The sequence below is a fragment of the Cannabis sativa genome, chromosome X (assembly GCF_029168945.1).
Source record: "Cannabis sativa cultivar Pink pepper isolate KNU-18-1 chromosome X, ASM2916894v1, whole genome shotgun sequence".
NCBI classification, from domain to species: domain Eukaryota; kingdom Viridiplantae; phylum Streptophyta; class Magnoliopsida; order Rosales; family Cannabaceae; genus Cannabis; species Cannabis sativa.
Genome location: NC_083610.1, coordinates 20,934,392 through 20,952,860, shown reverse-complemented (window position 1 = coordinate 20,952,860; position 18,469 = coordinate 20,934,392). Strand labels below are relative to the sequence as shown.

At 31.5% G+C, this 18,469-nt stretch overlaps 4 protein-coding genes across 6 annotated transcripts; 2 read left to right on the top strand and 2 right to left on the bottom strand.

Moving 5' to 3' along the window:
- Positions 1-551: 551 nt before the first annotated feature.
- LOC115702907 (pentatricopeptide repeat-containing protein ELI1, chloroplastic) lies at positions 552-2,867 on the top strand. The gene is given in 1 exon segment (XM_030630369.2): positions 552-2,867. A coding segment is annotated over 1 exon segment (1,875 nt). The 5' UTR covers positions 552-847; the 3' UTR covers positions 2,723-2,867.
- Positions 2,868-5,336: 2,469 nt separating this feature from the next.
- LOC115702908 (probable 26S proteasome non-ATPase regulatory subunit 3) lies at positions 5,337-8,826 on the top strand. Its single transcript, XM_030630370.2, has 9 exons — positions 5,337-5,721; positions 5,826-5,926; positions 6,096-6,286; positions 6,648-6,785; positions 6,895-7,031; positions 7,201-7,255; positions 7,333-7,443; positions 7,538-7,777; positions 8,092-8,826. Exons 2-9 carry the CDS (start codon positions 5,836-5,838, stop codon positions 8,602-8,604), a joined length of 1,476 nt encoding a protein of 491 aa, XP_030486230.2. The 5' UTR covers positions 5,337-5,721; positions 5,826-5,835; the 3' UTR covers positions 8,605-8,826.
- Positions 8,827-9,533: 707 nt separating this feature from the next.
- Positions 9,534-12,358, bottom strand: LOC115708996 (probable CDP-diacylglycerol--inositol 3-phosphatidyltransferase 2). 3 transcript variants are annotated; one of them, XM_030637364.2, is made up of 11 exons: positions 12,168-12,358; positions 11,765-11,857; positions 11,293-11,377; positions 11,153-11,202; positions 10,905-10,944; positions 10,747-10,791; positions 10,591-10,656; positions 10,366-10,480; positions 10,222-10,278; positions 10,054-10,152; positions 9,534-9,943 (listed from the first exon to the last, which is right to left on the bottom strand). In XM_030637364.2, the coding sequence occupies exons 2-11, from the start codon at positions 11,829-11,831 to the stop codon at positions 9,884-9,886; spliced, it is 684 nt and encodes a 227-aa protein (XP_030493224.1). In that variant the 5' UTR covers positions 11,832-11,857; positions 12,168-12,358; the 3' UTR covers positions 9,534-9,883. The 3 variants fall into 3 exon arrangements, with proteins under 3 accessions (XP_030493224.1, XP_030493950.1, XP_060962685.1); XM_030638090.2 differs by lacking the exon at positions 12,168-12,358 and adding an exon at positions 11,997-12,082; XM_061106702.1 differs by lacking the exon at positions 11,765-11,857 and having other exon boundaries at positions 12,168-12,315.
- A 3,550-nt stretch (positions 12,359-15,908) lies between these two features.
- Positions 15,909-18,103, bottom strand: LOC115705037 (uncharacterized). The gene is made up of 5 exons (XM_030632311.2): positions 17,888-18,103; positions 17,696-17,792; positions 17,120-17,198; positions 16,946-17,027; positions 15,909-16,354 (listed from the first exon to the last, which is right to left on the bottom strand). The coding sequence occupies exons 1-5, from the start codon at positions 17,918-17,920 to the stop codon at positions 16,214-16,216; spliced, it is 432 nt and encodes a 143-aa protein (XP_030488171.1). The 5' UTR covers positions 17,921-18,103; the 3' UTR covers positions 15,909-16,213.
- Positions 18,104-18,469: the final 366 nt, after the last annotated feature.

Below are 18,469 nucleotides of genomic sequence, written 5' to 3'. Positions count from 1 at the left end.
TGTTACTAACTAACTTCTCTAACTGTCTAAAATCAAGTCGAGTTAGTTCACTAGCTGACAAAGAGAGAAACCGATTTTAAGTAACTTGTACTAATATTCAGGCCCGGTCTTGAGTATAGGTTGTGCTTAGGGCTTACTTAGCCTGAGGCCTAAAAAAATTTTCTTTTTAAAAATATATTTTTTTTATTGATTTTAAAACATATTATATTTTTTTAAATAAAGGTTCAAAAATAAAAAATTTTTATGAACCATTAAATTTGAAGGGTGGTCCTTCCAACACCAAGACTTTTAAAGTAATAGATGCACACAACAAAGGAATGCTAAACACACCAAGAGCAAGATTAAATAAATTTTTTTTTACTTGGACTCGAATCCAGAACCTCCAACACACACATCCACCTATAACCACTTGAGCTAGCCTCAAGTGATTGCAAGATTAAATAATCCAATCTTACAAAATGTACTCTTTCAAAATTACAAAAGACATTAACAATAATATAGATCTATGATATAGTGGTCTATGAGACAGCATAAATAAAAGGGTTCTTCTTTAATGGTTTCATTATTATTTTTGTGTGATGTGATCAAATCATATGTAAATGACATGTCGTTTCTTCACATGCAAAGATGTGTGGTGGAAATGAAAATTGGCACATTTTTTTCTTACCAAGATCATCTTCAATCAAGTGCCTAATGCTATATTTTTGTGTTTTTGAAAAAATTTCTTCTCCAATTCAATGCGGACTCAAACTAATATTTAATTTTTATGTCAAATTTCATCTAATATTTTGCTGTTATGCAGTTGAGAATGGAGATAGTCTAAAAACTGTTGTTGTTTTTCATTAGGATGATATCGACGATGCCATTGACGTTGTCGTCTCCCTCAACCACCACCACAACAACCGCTACATCTCTTCCTTCAGTTGACAAATTCATCTTCCTAATTGACAATTCCAACTCAATCACTCGCCTTCTCCAGACCCACGCAGCTGTCTTCCGCCATGGCTACCACGACCACTCCATTATTAACTTCAAGCTCCAACGCTCCTATGCAGCTCTTGCCCGTCTCAACTACTCCGTTGCTCTTTTCCAACAAACCCAAATGCCCAATGTTTTCTTTTGGACTAATATTATCCATGGCCACTCCCAATCTGGTTTGAATGATCAAGCACTCTTGTACTATACCCATATGTTGAAACAAGGTGTTGAACCGAATTGCTTTACGTTTTCAGCTCTTTTGAAAGATTGCCGACTTGGGCATGGAAAATTGCTTCATGGTCAAGCGATTAAATTTGGGTTTGATTTTGATTTGTATGTTAGGACTGGACTCATTGATGTTTATGCTAGAGCTGGTGATGTTTGTTCTGCACAACAACTGTTTGTTACAATGCCTAAGAGGAGTTTGGTTTCTTTGACTGCGATGATGACTTGTTATGCTAAGCATGGGAAGCTTGATGAAGCTCGGATGTTGTTTGATGAAATGAGGGAGAGGGATTTGGTGTGTTGGAATGTGATGATTGATGGGTATACTCAACATGGGATGCCTAATCAGGCTTTGTTGCTATTTAGGAAGATGTTGAGAGAGAGAATAAAGCCTAATGAAGTCACTGTGCTTTCTTTGCTATCTTCTTGTGGTCAGCTTGGAGCTTTGGAGTCTGGTAAGTGGCTTCATACTTACATGGAGAGTAATGGGATTCGAATAAATGTTCATGTGGGCACTGCTTTGATTGATATGTACTGCAAATGTGGTAGTGTGGAGAATGCTCGTCTCATTTTCGAGAGCATTCAAGACAAGGATGTTGTGGCTTGGAATTCAATGATTGTTGGGTATGCAATGCATGGTTTTAGCCAAGATGCACTAGAATTGTTCAATGAAATGCTTGAAATTGGATACTTCCCTAGCGACATAAGCTTCATCGGTGTCTTGAGTGCCTGTGCTTATGCTGGTTTGGTCGATGAGGGCAAGGAGTTTTTCAGCTCAATGAAACTTGAGTGCGGCATTGAACCGAAGATTGAGCATTATGGATGTATGGTAAATCTTCTTAGCCGTGCAGGGCATCTAGAGGAAGCTTATGAACTCGTCAAGAACATGAAAATCGATCCTGATCCAGTCTTGTGGGGAACTTTACTTGGTGCATGTAGACTCCACAACAATGCTACTTTAGGAGAGGAGATTGCAGAGTATCTTGTAAGACATGATCTTGCAAACTCAGGGACATATATTCTTCTTTCAAATATATATGCTGCAGCTGGAAATTGGGAAGGGGTTGCAAAAGTGAGAGGTGTAATGAAAGAGAGTGGGATTCAAAAGGAGCCCGGTTGTAGCTCAATTGAAGTGAATAATAAGGTACATGAATTTCTTGCAGGGGATAAGAAACACCCAAAAAGCAAAGAAATATACAAGATGTTGGAAGAGATAAATGGTTGGCTTAAGGCTCAGGGTTACACCCCACATACAGATATAGTATTACATGATTTGGGTGAGAGACAAAAGGAGCAATCTCTCCAAGTTCACAGTGAGAAGCTTGCCATGGCTTTTGGGCTAATCAGTACAAAGCCAGGAACCACAATAACCATTGTAAAGAACCTCCGAGTTTGTTCGGATTGTCATGCCGTTACATAGTTGATTTCAAAGATTACAGGAAGAAAGATCATAATGAGAGACAGAAACCGATTTCACCATTTTGTAAACGGTTCATGTTCTTGTGGAGATTACTGGTGATCTTGCTATACTTATTCTGTGTATGCGAATGTAAAGAAACATAATCTAAATTATAGATGTAACACTAGAAATATGCACTATTGTAACACTGGAAATATTCAAGATCTTGCCCCAAATTCAAAACTAGTGATTTATTAGTCTTAAATTTTTCTTTTTATTATGAAATATTGAAAGGTGTTGATTGGGTCTGATAGAATGAACTGATTGTTTAGAATTTAATAAAGCTACACACAGAGTACATGGAGATATGCCATTAGGGGTGGTGCAAATTTTGACAATAGTCATGAACTGGAGCCACTTCTTATGCAATCAATTGGACATGGTATAGGAACTGGTGCCATCTCTAGACCAAGGTACCCCTGCTTTTAAGTAAATTATGAATAAGAAGTAATTTAACTTATGTTGATATGGGTTGTTTTAGTTTGGTTGTTGCATAAAAATGTAGAGAAAGAGCTAAAGGAGAATCTAGATAAATCAAGAGAGTTTGTGTTGAGTGAATTGGCAGTGATTCATGATCAAGTGAGGAATGTATTTGAGGCAACAAAAATAGAACCCTTCAAGTCATATTTCAACTTAGATTTAGACCACCATCACCATGGGAGCATCTATGGAAAAGCATTAACAAAAGCAATGTTTGTGCGGCCGGAAATTCCCTCTATCGGCCAAGGCGAATGGTCTGCTCTAGAAGTCGGTGTCGTTTTGGCTAGGTGTCTTGGGGAGGTGTTGATGAGAAACTCTAAGTAAAAAATGTGAAAACCTTGAAGAAGTTATAAGAACATTGAAATGGGGTTGAAGTATGCTAGTGGGAGGAAATGGAAGAGCCTAAAGTTTTGGCTAGTTGGGTGCTTAAGAAGTCTGGCTTTCATTGTGAGAATCTCACTCACAATTCCTTTAAATAGTTCCAACTTCTTTAGCTACTATTTCTTTTAATAGTAGATTTTATTTTATTTTTGTGACCAATTTTAATGAGAGATTGATTCATGTTGGCAAGTGAAATAATGTTTTTGGGAACTTTTATTTGTGAGTAGTGCTCTAGTGACTCAAAGTTATGCTTTCACTACTTATATTATTGTTGATAAAAATGTTAAAAAAGTAGTAGTTTAACGTATTATATTGTTATTGAAGTAATTAAGTATACGTTTTATATAATTTAGTGTAATAACTATTATAGAATATCGCTAACTATTTACAAAGTGTCGCAACTATAAGTTGTGCTATATACCACTAGTATCTTATAACAATGTTCTAATCTCTATTATTTATAGCTTAATGAGTTATTTTCATGAAAAATTGAGTATTTTTTGTTCATATTTTGAATGTTTTCTAGTTTAGGACTTTTCCTTTGTGAGAAAATGTATATTACTTATTATATAATGTATACTTTGAGATGGGGTATTAACGTGCCTAACACCTCTATGACATGATTTTTTATAATTAGTTAGTAGTTTTTTATAATTTTTATTAATTAAAATAAGGGAGACCTGATATAAAATTACACCAACAGTAATATTACACATCATAAAAGTGTTAAGCACCATAAATAGGGATGCACATTTCCTTTCAGAGATGGCCCCGCGAGGACCTGCCCCTAATGGGACGGAGATTTCCTGTCTAAATGGGAAACATGGCAGGAACGAAGATTATTTTTTGTCTCTGAATGTTAAATGGGACGGAGATGATACTCCCTGCCCCAACGAGGACCTGTTTAGTATTTTATTTTATATTTCTAATAATATTTTAAAATTTATAAGTTATGTTTGTAGTTTTTTAGTATATTAGTATCCTTTTTATGAATTTAAATTGTGTTTTGGATAATAATTAATGTGTAACATTATAATATTCATGTAGTTTAATATTTTTATATATTTAAATTTTTATTATAAATTTTATTTTTTTATTAAGGGATTCCCTGCCTCGTCCCTGCCTCTATTAAGGGATTTTCCGCACCATCCTCCGATAGACCAAAATTAAAATCCTTAACAAAGATGAAGACGAGGGAAGTACTCCCCATTAATTCCCCCCTCCGTATGCATCCCTAACCATAGATCCCTTTTAATATTTCTCAAATTGTAATACATCTAATTCTCATGGGAATATTGAGATCTTAATTACTTTCAATTATCTTTTTTTATTATAGCACTCTCTTTGAACTTCATTTTTATTTGCAAATCATAAGTGGTTAGTTAAATGCCAGCATTAAATATTAACCATTTAAAATAATTTTTATAATATTTAAATAATTAAAATTATTTAGACTGATAAAAATGTGTTATACATCATATAGTGGCAGTTCTAATCAGTATTTAACAATAAAATTTAATTGATACTCTTATATGCAAATTATTCTTATATTGTATCTGTTCGTACTAAAAATCGATTTTAGATTGATTTTATTAATGAAAATGACAAAAATTGTACTAAAAAAAAATTGTACCATTAAAAAATAATCTAATTTGTCATTTAACAAAACTACAATAAATAACTTTTTTAACATTCAAAATCAATATATTTACCTTTTTTATATAGTGAAAAAAAAGAGAAATTTGTGATATAAATACATAAGTTTAATTTTTAATTGTAAATAAATACTTAAGTTTAATTTTTTGCAGTGATAATACCTAAATTATAATTATAGAACTTCTGTAGTAGGTACGTTTATAATTTAAGTATTATTACGGTATGAAATTAAACTTAAAAAATTAGTTAAATTTATGTATTTATACAGCAAATCATAAAAAAAAAAAAAAATGGTTCATTCGATAATTTTGTAAAATAAAATGGTATTAAGAGTTATTTTATTAAAAAATAAATAAATAATGCGACGACGTCGTTTGGCTTACAGCTAGTGAGAGATTGCTTCTTTCATTTCACTACCTGGATGCTCTCTTTCTCTCTCTTCTTCTTCTTCTTCCTTTCTACCAGTTTAGACTTGCACTGTACGAAAATTGGGCGAAACCCTAAAATCTCTTCTTCGATCAACCCGAGCTCCACCATCTCTGGTACGATTTAGGTCAAATCATCTATATCTTACTTCTAATTTCGCCATTTCCATTTTACATTCAACTTTTTTTTTCTTCTATGTTTGTTGTGATTTTCGATACAGTCTCTGCAAGATGACTCAAGACGTGGAGATGAAAGAGCTTCAGGCTCCTTCCAATTCAGTCCCAGTCCCAGTCCCTTCTCCTACTCCTTCAACTCTGCAACGTATGATTCAAACACTCATCTTCATTACACTTTAACCCTAACTTTTTTTTTTTTTTTGTTTTCTTCGATTTCTACTGTGTTCTTTTTTTTTTTTTCGGTAGATTCGAACGATTGTGCTTGAGCTTTCGATTTTTTAATGCGTTTTGTAAAATTTTAATGTTTTTTTCAGATTTGAAGGAGATTGCATCGCTTATTGAGACTGGTGCGTATGCACGGGAGGTTCGGAGAATTGTGCGTGTTGTTCGCCTGACCATGGCGTTGAGGCGAAAGCTGAAGGCTTCAGTGCTCTCTGCGTTCCTCAATTTCGCTCTTACTCCAGGATCGGAGGTGCACACTCGGTTATCTTCCTATATCCCAAAGGTAAAATTTTAACTCTTTTCTTGATTTGGGTTTTTTTTTTGAATTTGTGTTCTTGCTGTGCTCTGCTGAATACTTCCAATATCGTGGATATTCCAATGTATAAAATGTTCTTGAAGACATAGCTTATCTATTCTGTGATGATGGGGTATCGATTAAGTTCTAATGGGCAGACTATATTGCTTCTTTGAAGCTAATTATGCTTTGTTAATTGGATTTAAATTTTGTTAAGTCCATTGGTTTACAAGGAAATGAGATGGAATTTGCTAATATATTTAGAAAGTTGCTGGCTGCTATCAATAATGAGATGTATGTGCGTTAATTGTTTATACGAAGCACTTCATATGCTTAATTTTGATTTCAGGAGGATGAACATGACATGGATGTTGATACTGCAACATCTGCAACTCAAGCTCCAGTAAAGCACTCGATACCGGAGCTAGAAATTTACTGCTATTTGCTTGTGCTAATTTTTCTGATTGATCAGAAGAAATACAGTGAGGTGAGTAACATAATCAATCATGGCCTCTTTCCACCTGTTTTTTTTTCCTTTCTCTTTACTTCATTTGACGTGCTTATTAAACATTTGATGTTTCTCTACTTTCTTGCAGGCCAAAGCTTGTGCCTCAGCCAGCATTGCTCGATTGAAGAACCTGAATAGGAGAACTGTTGATGTTCTAGCATCAAGGCTATACTTTTATTATTCTCTTAGTTATGAACTCACCGGTGATCTTGCTGAAATTAGGGGGTAAGTTAGCATTGTATTTACATGCAGTCTTACTTAACCTTTACTTTGTTTCCCTCGACTATAGTTATTGTTTGTCATCGGTGTCTCTATGATATAGTTGTCCATAATTTAGATTAGAATGGCAGATTACTTCTGCTTTTGGTGGCTTATTCCTTATTTCATTTAACAGAAACCTTCTTGCTCTCCATCGTATTGCAACATTACGTCATGATGAGTTGGGTCAGGTAAATCTTCCTACCTAAGCAATTATGTCTATCTAAGTATGTCTGGAGTCTTATGCTCTCATGATGATGTGATGCAGGAAACGCTTCTTAACCTGTTACTTCGAAATTACCTCCATTACAACTTGTACGATCAGGCTGAAAAGCTGAGGTCCAAGGCTCCCCGGTTTGAAGCTCACTCAAACCAGCAGGTCTTTTTCTATCTATTTTACTCTTTAGCTATTTTCTGCATAGATTATTGCACTGTAGATATGTGATACATATTCTGAGGCTGGATTCTTACAGTTTTGTAGGTACCTCTTTTACTTGGGAAAGATCAGAACAATTCAGTTGGAGTATACAGATGCTAAAGAGTCCCTCCTGCAAGCAGCTAGGAAAGCTCCAATTGCAGCCCTTGGTTTCCGAGTTCAGTGTAACAAGTGGGCTATCATTGTCCGCTTACTGTTGGGGGAAATACCCGAGAGGACAGTTTTTATGCAAAAAGGGATGGAGAAGGCTTTGAGGCCATATTTTGAACTAACAAATGTGAGTTGTGTTTTCTTGATTTTGTTCATTGAATTTAGTCCCTACTGTAGAAACATGGTTTCACGAACTTGATTGATTGCCTTTCAAATGTAAAAGCAAAAATACTTAGTTAAATGTTTTTTGACGTCAACTTTTTAAAGTACCGAAAAATTTATGCATACATTGATAATTTGATATTGCTCTTGTTTGACATTGGTATGTTCTGGGATTTTTTATGCTGTCATTGCTTCAAGACATGACTTATGCATATCAACTCATGAATTATGGGGTTGAACTTTTGCTGCATTCTTTAATATGTATTTTTTTTTTTACAGGCTGTACGAATTGGAGATTTGGAGCTTTTCAGAAGTGTTGCTGAGAAGTTCTCCAGCACTTTCAATACAGATAGAACCCACAATTTGATTGTTAGGTTGCGCCATAATGTCATTAGGACTGGGCTGCGTAACATTAGCATCTCATATTCACGGATTTCTCTTGTTGATGTTGCCAAAAAGCTGAGATTGGACTCTCCAAATCCAGTCGCTGATGCAGAGAGTATTGTGGCCAAGGCAATCCGAGATGGGGCAATTGATGCTACTCTGGATCATGGAAATGGATGGATGGTGTCGAAGGAAACTGGAGATATCTACTCTACAAACGAGCCTCAAAGTGCATTTGACACTAGGATTGCCTTTTGTCTTAACTTGCATAATGAAGCAGTGCGTGCACTCCGATTCCCACCAAACTCCCACAAAGAAAAAGAAAGTGCTGAGAAGAGGAGGGAAAGACAGCAGCAGGAACAAGAGCTCGCTAAACATATAGCCGAGGAAGACGATGATGACTTTTGATTTGCTTCTCTTTATCTGTTGGAATTATTTGCAAGAATTGCCTTGTTTTCTTGAGCTCAGAGGACTTGCATTTTGTTTTAAATTGTTTCATGCTATGTTATAGATTAAAATTCAATTATAAGACTGCTTTATTTTACTTTTCCTTTTTCCTGAATTCTGAGTCCCTTAATCCTCTGGTTGGAGATCCTGAATATTATATATATACATCTTCTCTCCACAAAATTTGAAGATTTGCATTTTGAAGTGGATAAACAACTACTCTCTACAATGCAATTGATTTCTGGATTTCTTGCTTTGAAAGTTGTAGGTTATGGGAGCCTATTTATTGCAGTTTTAACAATCATCTTTGCATGGTGAAAACGATTATTGAAAGAGTGGTATTATCATTCTACTTAACCTTTAAATTTTTTTTAAATTACTAATTGTTAGCAAATTTGAAATGTCATTTATTTGTTATGTGTAAACTCTTGTAGATATGTTATATTTATATAATATATTTAATATTATTATTTAAAAATTTTAAAATATTTATAATATTTTTTTAAAATATATATTGCTTTATATAATTTTAAATTAAATTTTGAAATAATAATATTAGGTGTCTTAATATAAACGTGTACAAGACTACAAAAATGTACATATAGTCCATAATAAATTTAAATTTACTAATAGTTCACTAACTTGTTTTACCATCAAAATTTAAATTTAAATGACTAAGTGCAAGTGAAACGATAGCTAAAAAAGTTTAACCAACGTAATACTAAAATTTTATTAGTGCCAAATGTTGTTTACAATATCAATGGAACACTGTACTTTTCTGAAGATTTGTGAAAGATGGGAATGTAAATGGGTATTTATATTTTATACACTTCTGAGAAAAATTCTAAGGCAGCAATCAAAACATCCAGCTTGTAAATGATTAAGAAAACTACTATAACTAAAAAATATAATTACTGCAAAATTCTGGTGTAAAATGTCACAAATATAACCAATGTACAAATCCCAATTAGGCAAACAAGGCTAATTGAATTCACAATATACACTCCCCAAAAAGGGGGGAATTTAGAAGAAAATCCAATAGAGACAGAACATGTCATAAAAGTATTTATAATCCCTTTTTTTTCCTCTTCCCCTTCCTCTGTTACAATCAATCAATTGGTAATATCAAAAACCACCTGGCTATGTTAAGATGGATATTTGAGTGGGAACAGCTGAACATGTAAACAACTGAGTATGAACATGGGATGTCACTTGGATTGTATAAGAAATTTTAAAGTGTTTAAGGCTTCTGCTTTTTCTCGACGTCGAAAAGCACGCATACATCTGCTGCTGTCTTCAACTGAATTTCAAAACACAGCAATTAAGAACAATTAAGTTCATGTAAATATTCAAATATTATTCCTTCCCATTCAAGAAGGGTAACTATTTGTATCAGTCATTAGGCATTACCTGTATAACATTAACAGCTTGCTTGACTGCCCAGCCAAATAAACTTAAGATAACTAGAATACAAAGCAGTGGATTCTGTTTAACCGAACTTAATAAAACCTGAAAGAGGTAGCGGAAATCAGCATAACATTGGTGCGAAACTTTAACAATGATGATTCAAGTACTTACATCCATTAAATTCTCAGTCTGGTTCTTTGCAAGTAGAAACAACAGTATATAAAGAACCTGTGAAAGGTAATTTAGTCAGATTACGAAAAATCGCTGCAGTTACTTAAAAAAATATGCGGTGAGCAAATAGAGAAAGGAAATTACCTCACATGCCACACAACAGTAAGCCATAAACATTCGGTTTCCATAATATAACCTGAAAAGCCAACTAGTGCTGTCTTTTACATCTTTATGACTAACTTTGCCCGACAAGAAAGTACTGCAATCAAAGCATTAAGGTCCAACAAAAAGAAAAAAAATCTTAGTTTAGGATAACGTTTCAGCCTTGTTTAATGACGAAATAATAAACAAATGAACAAGAGAAAATACCTGTACATCTGCAACCAGTGGCTAGAAATATCTAAGGCAAGCAATGAGAGGAAAACTAGGCCAGGCCTGCATTAAAAGGCAAACAAAAGCTTAAAAAGCTTATATAAGTTATGGAAACTTTAAATGTACATGAGGAGCATAGAGAGGTAATATTACCGGTACACTTGGGAAAGTATAACCAATAGACAAGCAGTGCTAATCCTGAGATACAACGCTATATAAAATCAAAAACGTAAAAGGACAATAATCCACAACACTAATTGATTGATAAATAGTACTTTACATTGTAGAAGTTGAAAGATTGATAAGATCACCTGTCTGTTATCATGTCTAAAACAGCTCCAAATGTAGAAACTGAAACAGTGAATAGAAAGAAGACCAATTATTTCTTAAAAAGATACAAAGATAAGCACTATTGATAATATATATTTGTTATGTTCTAGATCGTCGAAAACTAAATATTGTTTGTTGGTAGTATAATATATACATAGTATGATCAGCATTTTGGTAACATTACATTATTACCAAACTACATTGTGACAAATACAACTTAAATTATTACCTTGGTTGAATTTACGAGCACACCAACCATCTATGCCATCACATACAAAGCTGAAAAAAACGCATTCTCATTCAACACTTTCTAAGTGCAAGTGCTTAATAAAATACTTAATGCTAAAACTTCTGAAGATTATTTGTTACCTAAAAAAGTAGAGAACAGAGAACAGCTTTTTGTTGGAGAAGCATTGTGCAAAAGCAAAACAGTTCATTAGAATCCTTATGTAACCTGCACCCAATAAATTAATTCATAGGAGTTATGGTCAATGAAGATCGTAGTAACATTCACAGCAACAGACATTCAGTTAAACATTATGGTGGATTCAATCAAGGGTCTTTTACAAACATCTTCCTAAAGATTTATCTAAATGTTACAGTGTACAATATCAGTAGAACTTGGATGTGTTCCTAAATACTATCTTCATCAAATGAAACTTCAAATTACAGATATATGTATATGGTCATAATTAAGTTCAAAAATATTTGATAAGGAAAATAAAAAACAATTTGAAAATCATAAGTTTTATTTCCATCTTTGCAACTAAAGATAGATTAGAATTCCAAATGGGGTACTTGTTAAATATAGCAACCTAAGAGAAAAAGAATCAATACCCACCAATGATATTAGGAATATAAAGGTAAACAGATAGCATAGTTGGTCTAGGAGCAGCTTTCCCGGCCATTGAAACCCACCACAGTTAGCTTAAAACTGCATGAAACACCATCATCATAATCCATTTCCATTGTTCATCAAATGCAGCACAAAATTTTCGTAAACAAAAGGTCAAACTAATCAATAAAACAAAAAATGGGTTCATTGTATTCTACTACGGGCGAGGAGATCTCACACACAGCAGATGAGACCCCTATTTGGCGACTTGGGAAGATCTGGGATGAGTTTCAGTAGTGGTATGAGAAATGCTAAAGTAAAACGAATACGCAGAGAAATATATACATATACATAAATATATATATATGTATATATATAATTATATAAATTGAGAAAGAAAGAAAGATACCTTGAAGGGCAGAAGAGAGTTTTGGATTGGAATGGGGAAGCGAAGATGTCGATGTTGCTTCGTCTTCGACTAATTCTTTTCTTCAGAGCTTAACTTTTGCAGATTTGAAATGTCTTCACCCATCATTTTTCATATTCTCAATATCACCCCAAAACTATACCAATTCATATTCTTAAGCAATAGAGTTTTTTCGGGTAAACCCTCCTAACTGTCGTTTTACTTGTATTTAAATATTTTAAGTTGAAATTTTAGACTACAAACCTTCAAAATTATTGAATAATTTACAAATTTAAAATGCCATTTATTTTCCATAATTAACTATTAATATATAATGTTTATGTATACATTATTGTGCATGTGGCACGTTTATTTAAAAAATATAAAAATTATTCTAAATTTTATAATACTTTTTTTTATTTTTTAAATATTTTATTTTTTATTTTTATAATTTTATTTAATTTTGAATAGTATTTAAATATTAATAGATGTACAAATATGAATATGGTATGTGTACAAGTGTGTACACATAAGTAGTTCATGGTGGCAGTTAACCGAATGACACCTTAAATTTACTCTCAGTTCAGTAGTTTGAAGGATCTTACTATCAAAATTTGAGTTTAGAGTGTTAAATGCAAGTAAAACAATAATTAGAAGGATTTAGCCGTTAAAAGCTCTAAAAAATATACCTATCAAATAAAAATAAATTATATTTTAAATATTATAACAAAAAAATTAAAATAAAAAATTTTATAGAATTTTATTAAAAAAATAAAAAAAAAATTATACATAATTATTTAAAATAAGTATTAAAATTAATTGAGAAAAAAATTAATAAATATGTTAAAAATGATTTTAAGCTTAACTTTTTTAAATATTAAGATATACTTATTATTTTGTAGGGTGTAAATTTTTTTTTTTTTTTGGTAAATAGTGACTATATATTTTTAATGATGTTTTTAGTGGCATAAGTACTTAATATTAGTAAAATTATCATTTTAATTTAGTTTATTAAGTACATACTCCATTAATATCTTAAACAAGACACGTGTAAGGTTTAAATTCTAAAATATTCTGTTTAAATAAAAACATGTAGTATCAGTTACTTTCGATTTTCTTTTAATAAATTCAAAATGAAATTTATACTTAAGAAAATATAAGAAATTTAGTGTGTTTATGCCATTAAAAAAAAATTATTCACTTTATGCTGCTTACAAACTCAAAATTTTGAATACTTATGTTATTTTTTACCTTTTTTCTTCTATTAATATATATAAATATATAGGTCTTTATTTTTATTTTTATATATTTCTTAGAAAGACAGATAATAAATGATATGCCTTGTTTTTTAGAGAAGGAATTATGCACTAAATTGTATGGTGCATCTCTAAAAGAGGTGTAACGATGCACACCTTCATGTTATCGACATTTAAATATTACGTTGTATGTGTGTTTCTTTTATTTTATATGTGTAAAATGAATTATTTGAATCATGTTTTCTATATTATAAATTATTTTAAATTTCTACAAATTTTATAGAATATTTTAAATAACAATAATATATATTGTTATATATATATAAAAAAAAATAACAACTATATAAAAAAATATTAAGAGGTGCATCCCCTCAATTTCTTTTGGGTGTTTCTATGGTGCACTGATCACCTTATATTTAAACAAAAAAGGAATAAAGCATAATTGACCATTATAAAAGAAAGAAAATAATTTGTTAGTGTAGGGTATGCTTTTTTTTTTTTTTTGTTAAAAAATGTTATAAGCTAGGGTGTTATTTTTTTTAATTATTTGGTATGGGGTATTTTATTCAATTTTTTCTTAAAAAAAACATTTGGTATGGGGTGATCGTGTCAATGTTTAGTTTTCTCTTTAAATATCAAGCCATTTATATACTTGGATTGATATTTTCTTCAACTATAAACTATTCACCTACCACATAGTTAGACTGTTTTCTAATTTTTATTTTACTTAAGAAACACATAAATAACACTTTTAAAAATATTAGGAAATAAAGCAAAATTTGTATATTTTATTATTTTACAAAAATATTATATATTGTTTTCTGATGTATAGAACACTCTTACAAAATTAATGTCAATATAATATTCCACTGTCTATTAAATTTTTTCTTTTATTTTACAATATGAATATACATGGTCTCATTTCACTATTTCAACATAAATGGTTGAAATGAACATCGAAGCAATTATATAATTTAATATTGACATAGGAACATGAATATGAACATTCATAATAATGTGAACTTGAGAGATTAAAAACAAGAGATGAGAAATTCAAGAGTTTGTGTAAAATGGTTGATAAACATATTTGTTAAATTTTATAAATTATAATTTGTTTGAATAAATATAAATTTTAGAATATCATGTAATTAATAATTATAATTAAAAGATGATGTATTTTTTTTTATATAAAATAAATTATATATTATATTGCATTTACATTAAGTAAATGTTGTTTTTGATGTGATTAATTTTATGATAAATAATATTTTGTCCTTTATAAAATTTATTAATTTGACTTTTTTATTTTGTTAAATGACAAATTCAAACTTTATGACTTCCAATGTGGTACAAAATAATATCGTAAGTTTAATTCGTGATTTTTTTTTTCAACATAACTAATTTGAATCGAATTTCAGTTACAAATGCAATATATATAAAATCAATATAACCATAGCACCTCCAGGTCAAGTTATTAGTAAATTTTATTTTTATGAAAATTGTGCCCAAAGAATATACTACAATTTTAAAAAATACATGATTCAAATTGTCGTTTAACAAAACAAAAAATTTAATGGATAACTTTTATAAAACACAAGATCCAAAATACTGTTTACCCTTAAATTTATTGAAGAAAAGAAAAACAAAATCGTTCTTACTCTACTCTTTTTCTTTCTTTAATTTTTTTCATAGTTTAAATCTTTTCAAGTTTTTTTATCAGCAAAAACATTGTTCAAATGATTAATATAAAAATATTCTACAATGTACGCCTTAATACCCATTCTGTTTTGACATTCAAGAGAATTTTTAAGTCTAATTTTCTTTTTCATAATCGTGTACATTGTAATTATTTAAGACATCTTACAGAATTTAGAAAAAATTAATACGCTAAAAAGAAAAAATTCTCATGAATGGTAAAACAGATAGGGTGCATCGGTGCACCCTTTTTATGGGGGTGCATGGTAGAAAATAATTGGGTATAAAAAAATGCTATGTAGGTGCCAATCTGGGGGATACTTCTTGTGCTAAAACACACTTGGATGATGCTAGTAAGGCATTTTGTAGTTGAACAACTCTCCCTCAGTCCCTCCCAAGAGGAGGAAAGAGCACTAATCATAATTGCTGCTATGCTATGCTATGCTAGTCACCCTATCATCATTCTTCCATGAAGCATCACTACAAATTATCTTGTCAATTCCACAGTTGATCACCATCTGCAAATCTGGTTTGAATTGTCTTAAAGACATCATGGACATACAACTATAATATAAGCATTTCCAGAGTGATTCAGCAAACCCAAAAACAGTTTCCCCAATCCCCATGAGAACCAAATAGCTCTAGTATAAGGGCACTGAGCTTTCCAAGATCAATAATAAGATTTTGATATCATTACTCAGAACATAATTTGTCATCACATGAACAAAATCCAATCATTCTATTAATAGACAAATTAGTATAATGGTTATGTGCCTATTTGTAACATTTGAAATTTAATTCAACACACTTGATAATCATATAAAGCCAAAGATTACACAAGTATACAGTAATTAAAGTATTTATAATCAGAAATGGGAACATAACAGTTAACATTCACTGTTTTTCTTCTTTTTTACTTTTTCAAACAAAATAAATCACTATTTAACTCTGGTACAACTTCAATAATAAGTTATACAAACACTGAGCAAGAACTAAAAACATGCTCAATTTCTCAAGAGAAGAGACCAAATATCAAAATAATCCACCAACTTGATAAGGCAAAGACCCTTTCAAAATTCAATTCCAATCCACCTCCCTTCACACAGCAGCATTCAACCCAAATGACTTAACAATGTTACTAACCCTTTCTGCGAAAGTTTTGGAGGTTATCTTTTTGCCCGGCACATGAAATGGGTTTGAAACTGCATCTACATAAGCAGCATGAAATCTCCTAAAAAACTGTTTGAACAAAAACAAAAGTTTGGAACAAGTTAGAGGTCATATTCCAGAGTGATAAATTTATGCTCTGATATACAAACTGCGGTAACATAAGACAGTAATTGCACCGAAACTGTTTGAACACATTGAGGAGCTTTTTAAACCATGACTCTGCTAAGCGAAGCTTCCATTCAGTTCCAAAGAAAATATAAATGTAACTACAGGCTTTTATATCAGCACCTATACCTAATCTTTAGCAAGGCTCAAGGATTCAATAAATATGTGTCTGACGATTTAGCCACAATCGGCATAGCAGAGAGGGACAAAAGCCTAAGATTACACATGGCAGAGGCGTTTATATAAGTCATGTTCAAATCAAAGATCTTATATTTAGAATCACCTAATGACAAATTGTAAACTAAAGCTAACAGAAGTTGCCATCGATATTTTAAGTAATCCTATATGTAAACTAACTCAATGAGCCGTGACTAGTTGGAATTATTCTCTTAATGAACTGCACTGTCCCAATCGGTGTTGTCTATGAAGAGTATGCAATTAAAGTCAAGAGTGTAATCTTCAAAATAATGAATTACAATTGAGAGTAGAGCTCACATTTCTAACATCTGGATCTCTAACATCTAAATCTGTCGTCACCAAGATGAACTTGACCTTTGTGTTAGTTAAGTAGCCATACCTGGAATCAGATAGAATAAAAGTTAGGATAAAGCAGACCTAAAAAAAAGGGTTTCCAATAGCATAATTGAAAAAAATACATAAAGTACTTACACTTTGTAATTCTCAGTAGGATAAAGCAGACCTAAAAATGTCTCGTTCAATGCTGATCCAGACTTTTTGGGATTGTTCACTACACCCATACACATAATTATATCATACATCAATCAAGCCAAAAAAAATCTTTTTAGCAAAAAAAACCCTAAAAATGTAAACAAGTCCACTCACAACACTTAAAACTACATAAGTTAGCCAAAGATCAAAATGATGAGAGCATTCCCAACCCAATAAAATCTGAAATTTTAAACAAAATCGGGAAACACAGATTCCGAATTTCTATTCCAATACTTTACACTCCTATTAACCTGAGGCAAAAATCCAAATTCAATGACAAAGCAAGAACGTTTCTATAACCCTAAACTAAATTCATATGCTAAGCAGTGACCAAAACCATTGGAAGGATCAAAACCATGAGAGCATTCCAAGTTCGAACACAAAAAAATCTAAATTTAGAACAATCTCAAAACCCGATTTCATATACAAAGAAATATTCAAAACCCAGATCCTAAAAACGCACACGAACAACATCACATGTCTAAAAATAAAGAAAGATAGAAAAAGAGTACCCACCTCGCTCATCAACGACATCGAGGGAACAATGGACGATATGATGAAGCTTCAGAGCGTCATCGGCATCGGTGAAGCTCTGTATGTAGAGTGGATTGTTCTACACGAATTCAAATTTTCAACTTGATGAGTTAAAATCATACTTAGGAGAATAGAAATTAGTGAAAACAAAGGCCAATCAGAAGAGAGCTGCACCTGGTGGCCTACGACGGCGACGCAGACGATCATCTTCTCCGGCTTCGGTTCTTTGCAATTTGATTTTGATTCAATTCAAAGAGATCGGAATGAAAAGAAGTAATTATAAAATAGTCTGTTTTCGATTTTACACCTAATTTCAATAGCTACATTATACTTTTTTTTATTATTATTTTTTAAATTAAAAAAAAAAAATAAAATATTTTCTAAATGTATGTTCAATAATTTTTTTTTTTTTAATTTTTTAAATAAAATTTTAAAATTTTGAAAATAATGAAAAAAAGTCGCTGTCAAAATTTTTTCCCAACCTAGACTTTAGAACCCGGACTTGACCCAACGTCGAACCCGACCTTGATCTCGGCCTCAAACCCGAATCCAATCCTAGACCCGACTTAAATAAAATCAACAAATGTAAATAAAAATGAAATTTAGAGAACATATTTTTATTTTTTGTTTTTAAAATTGAAAAAATAAAAGTAGTTATTAAACACATTTTTGCTTTTTTAAAAACAAAATCTTACTTTTATGTTTGTGATTAAAAAATTTAAAAAATAAAAATGTTACAAAACGGCATATTTATTA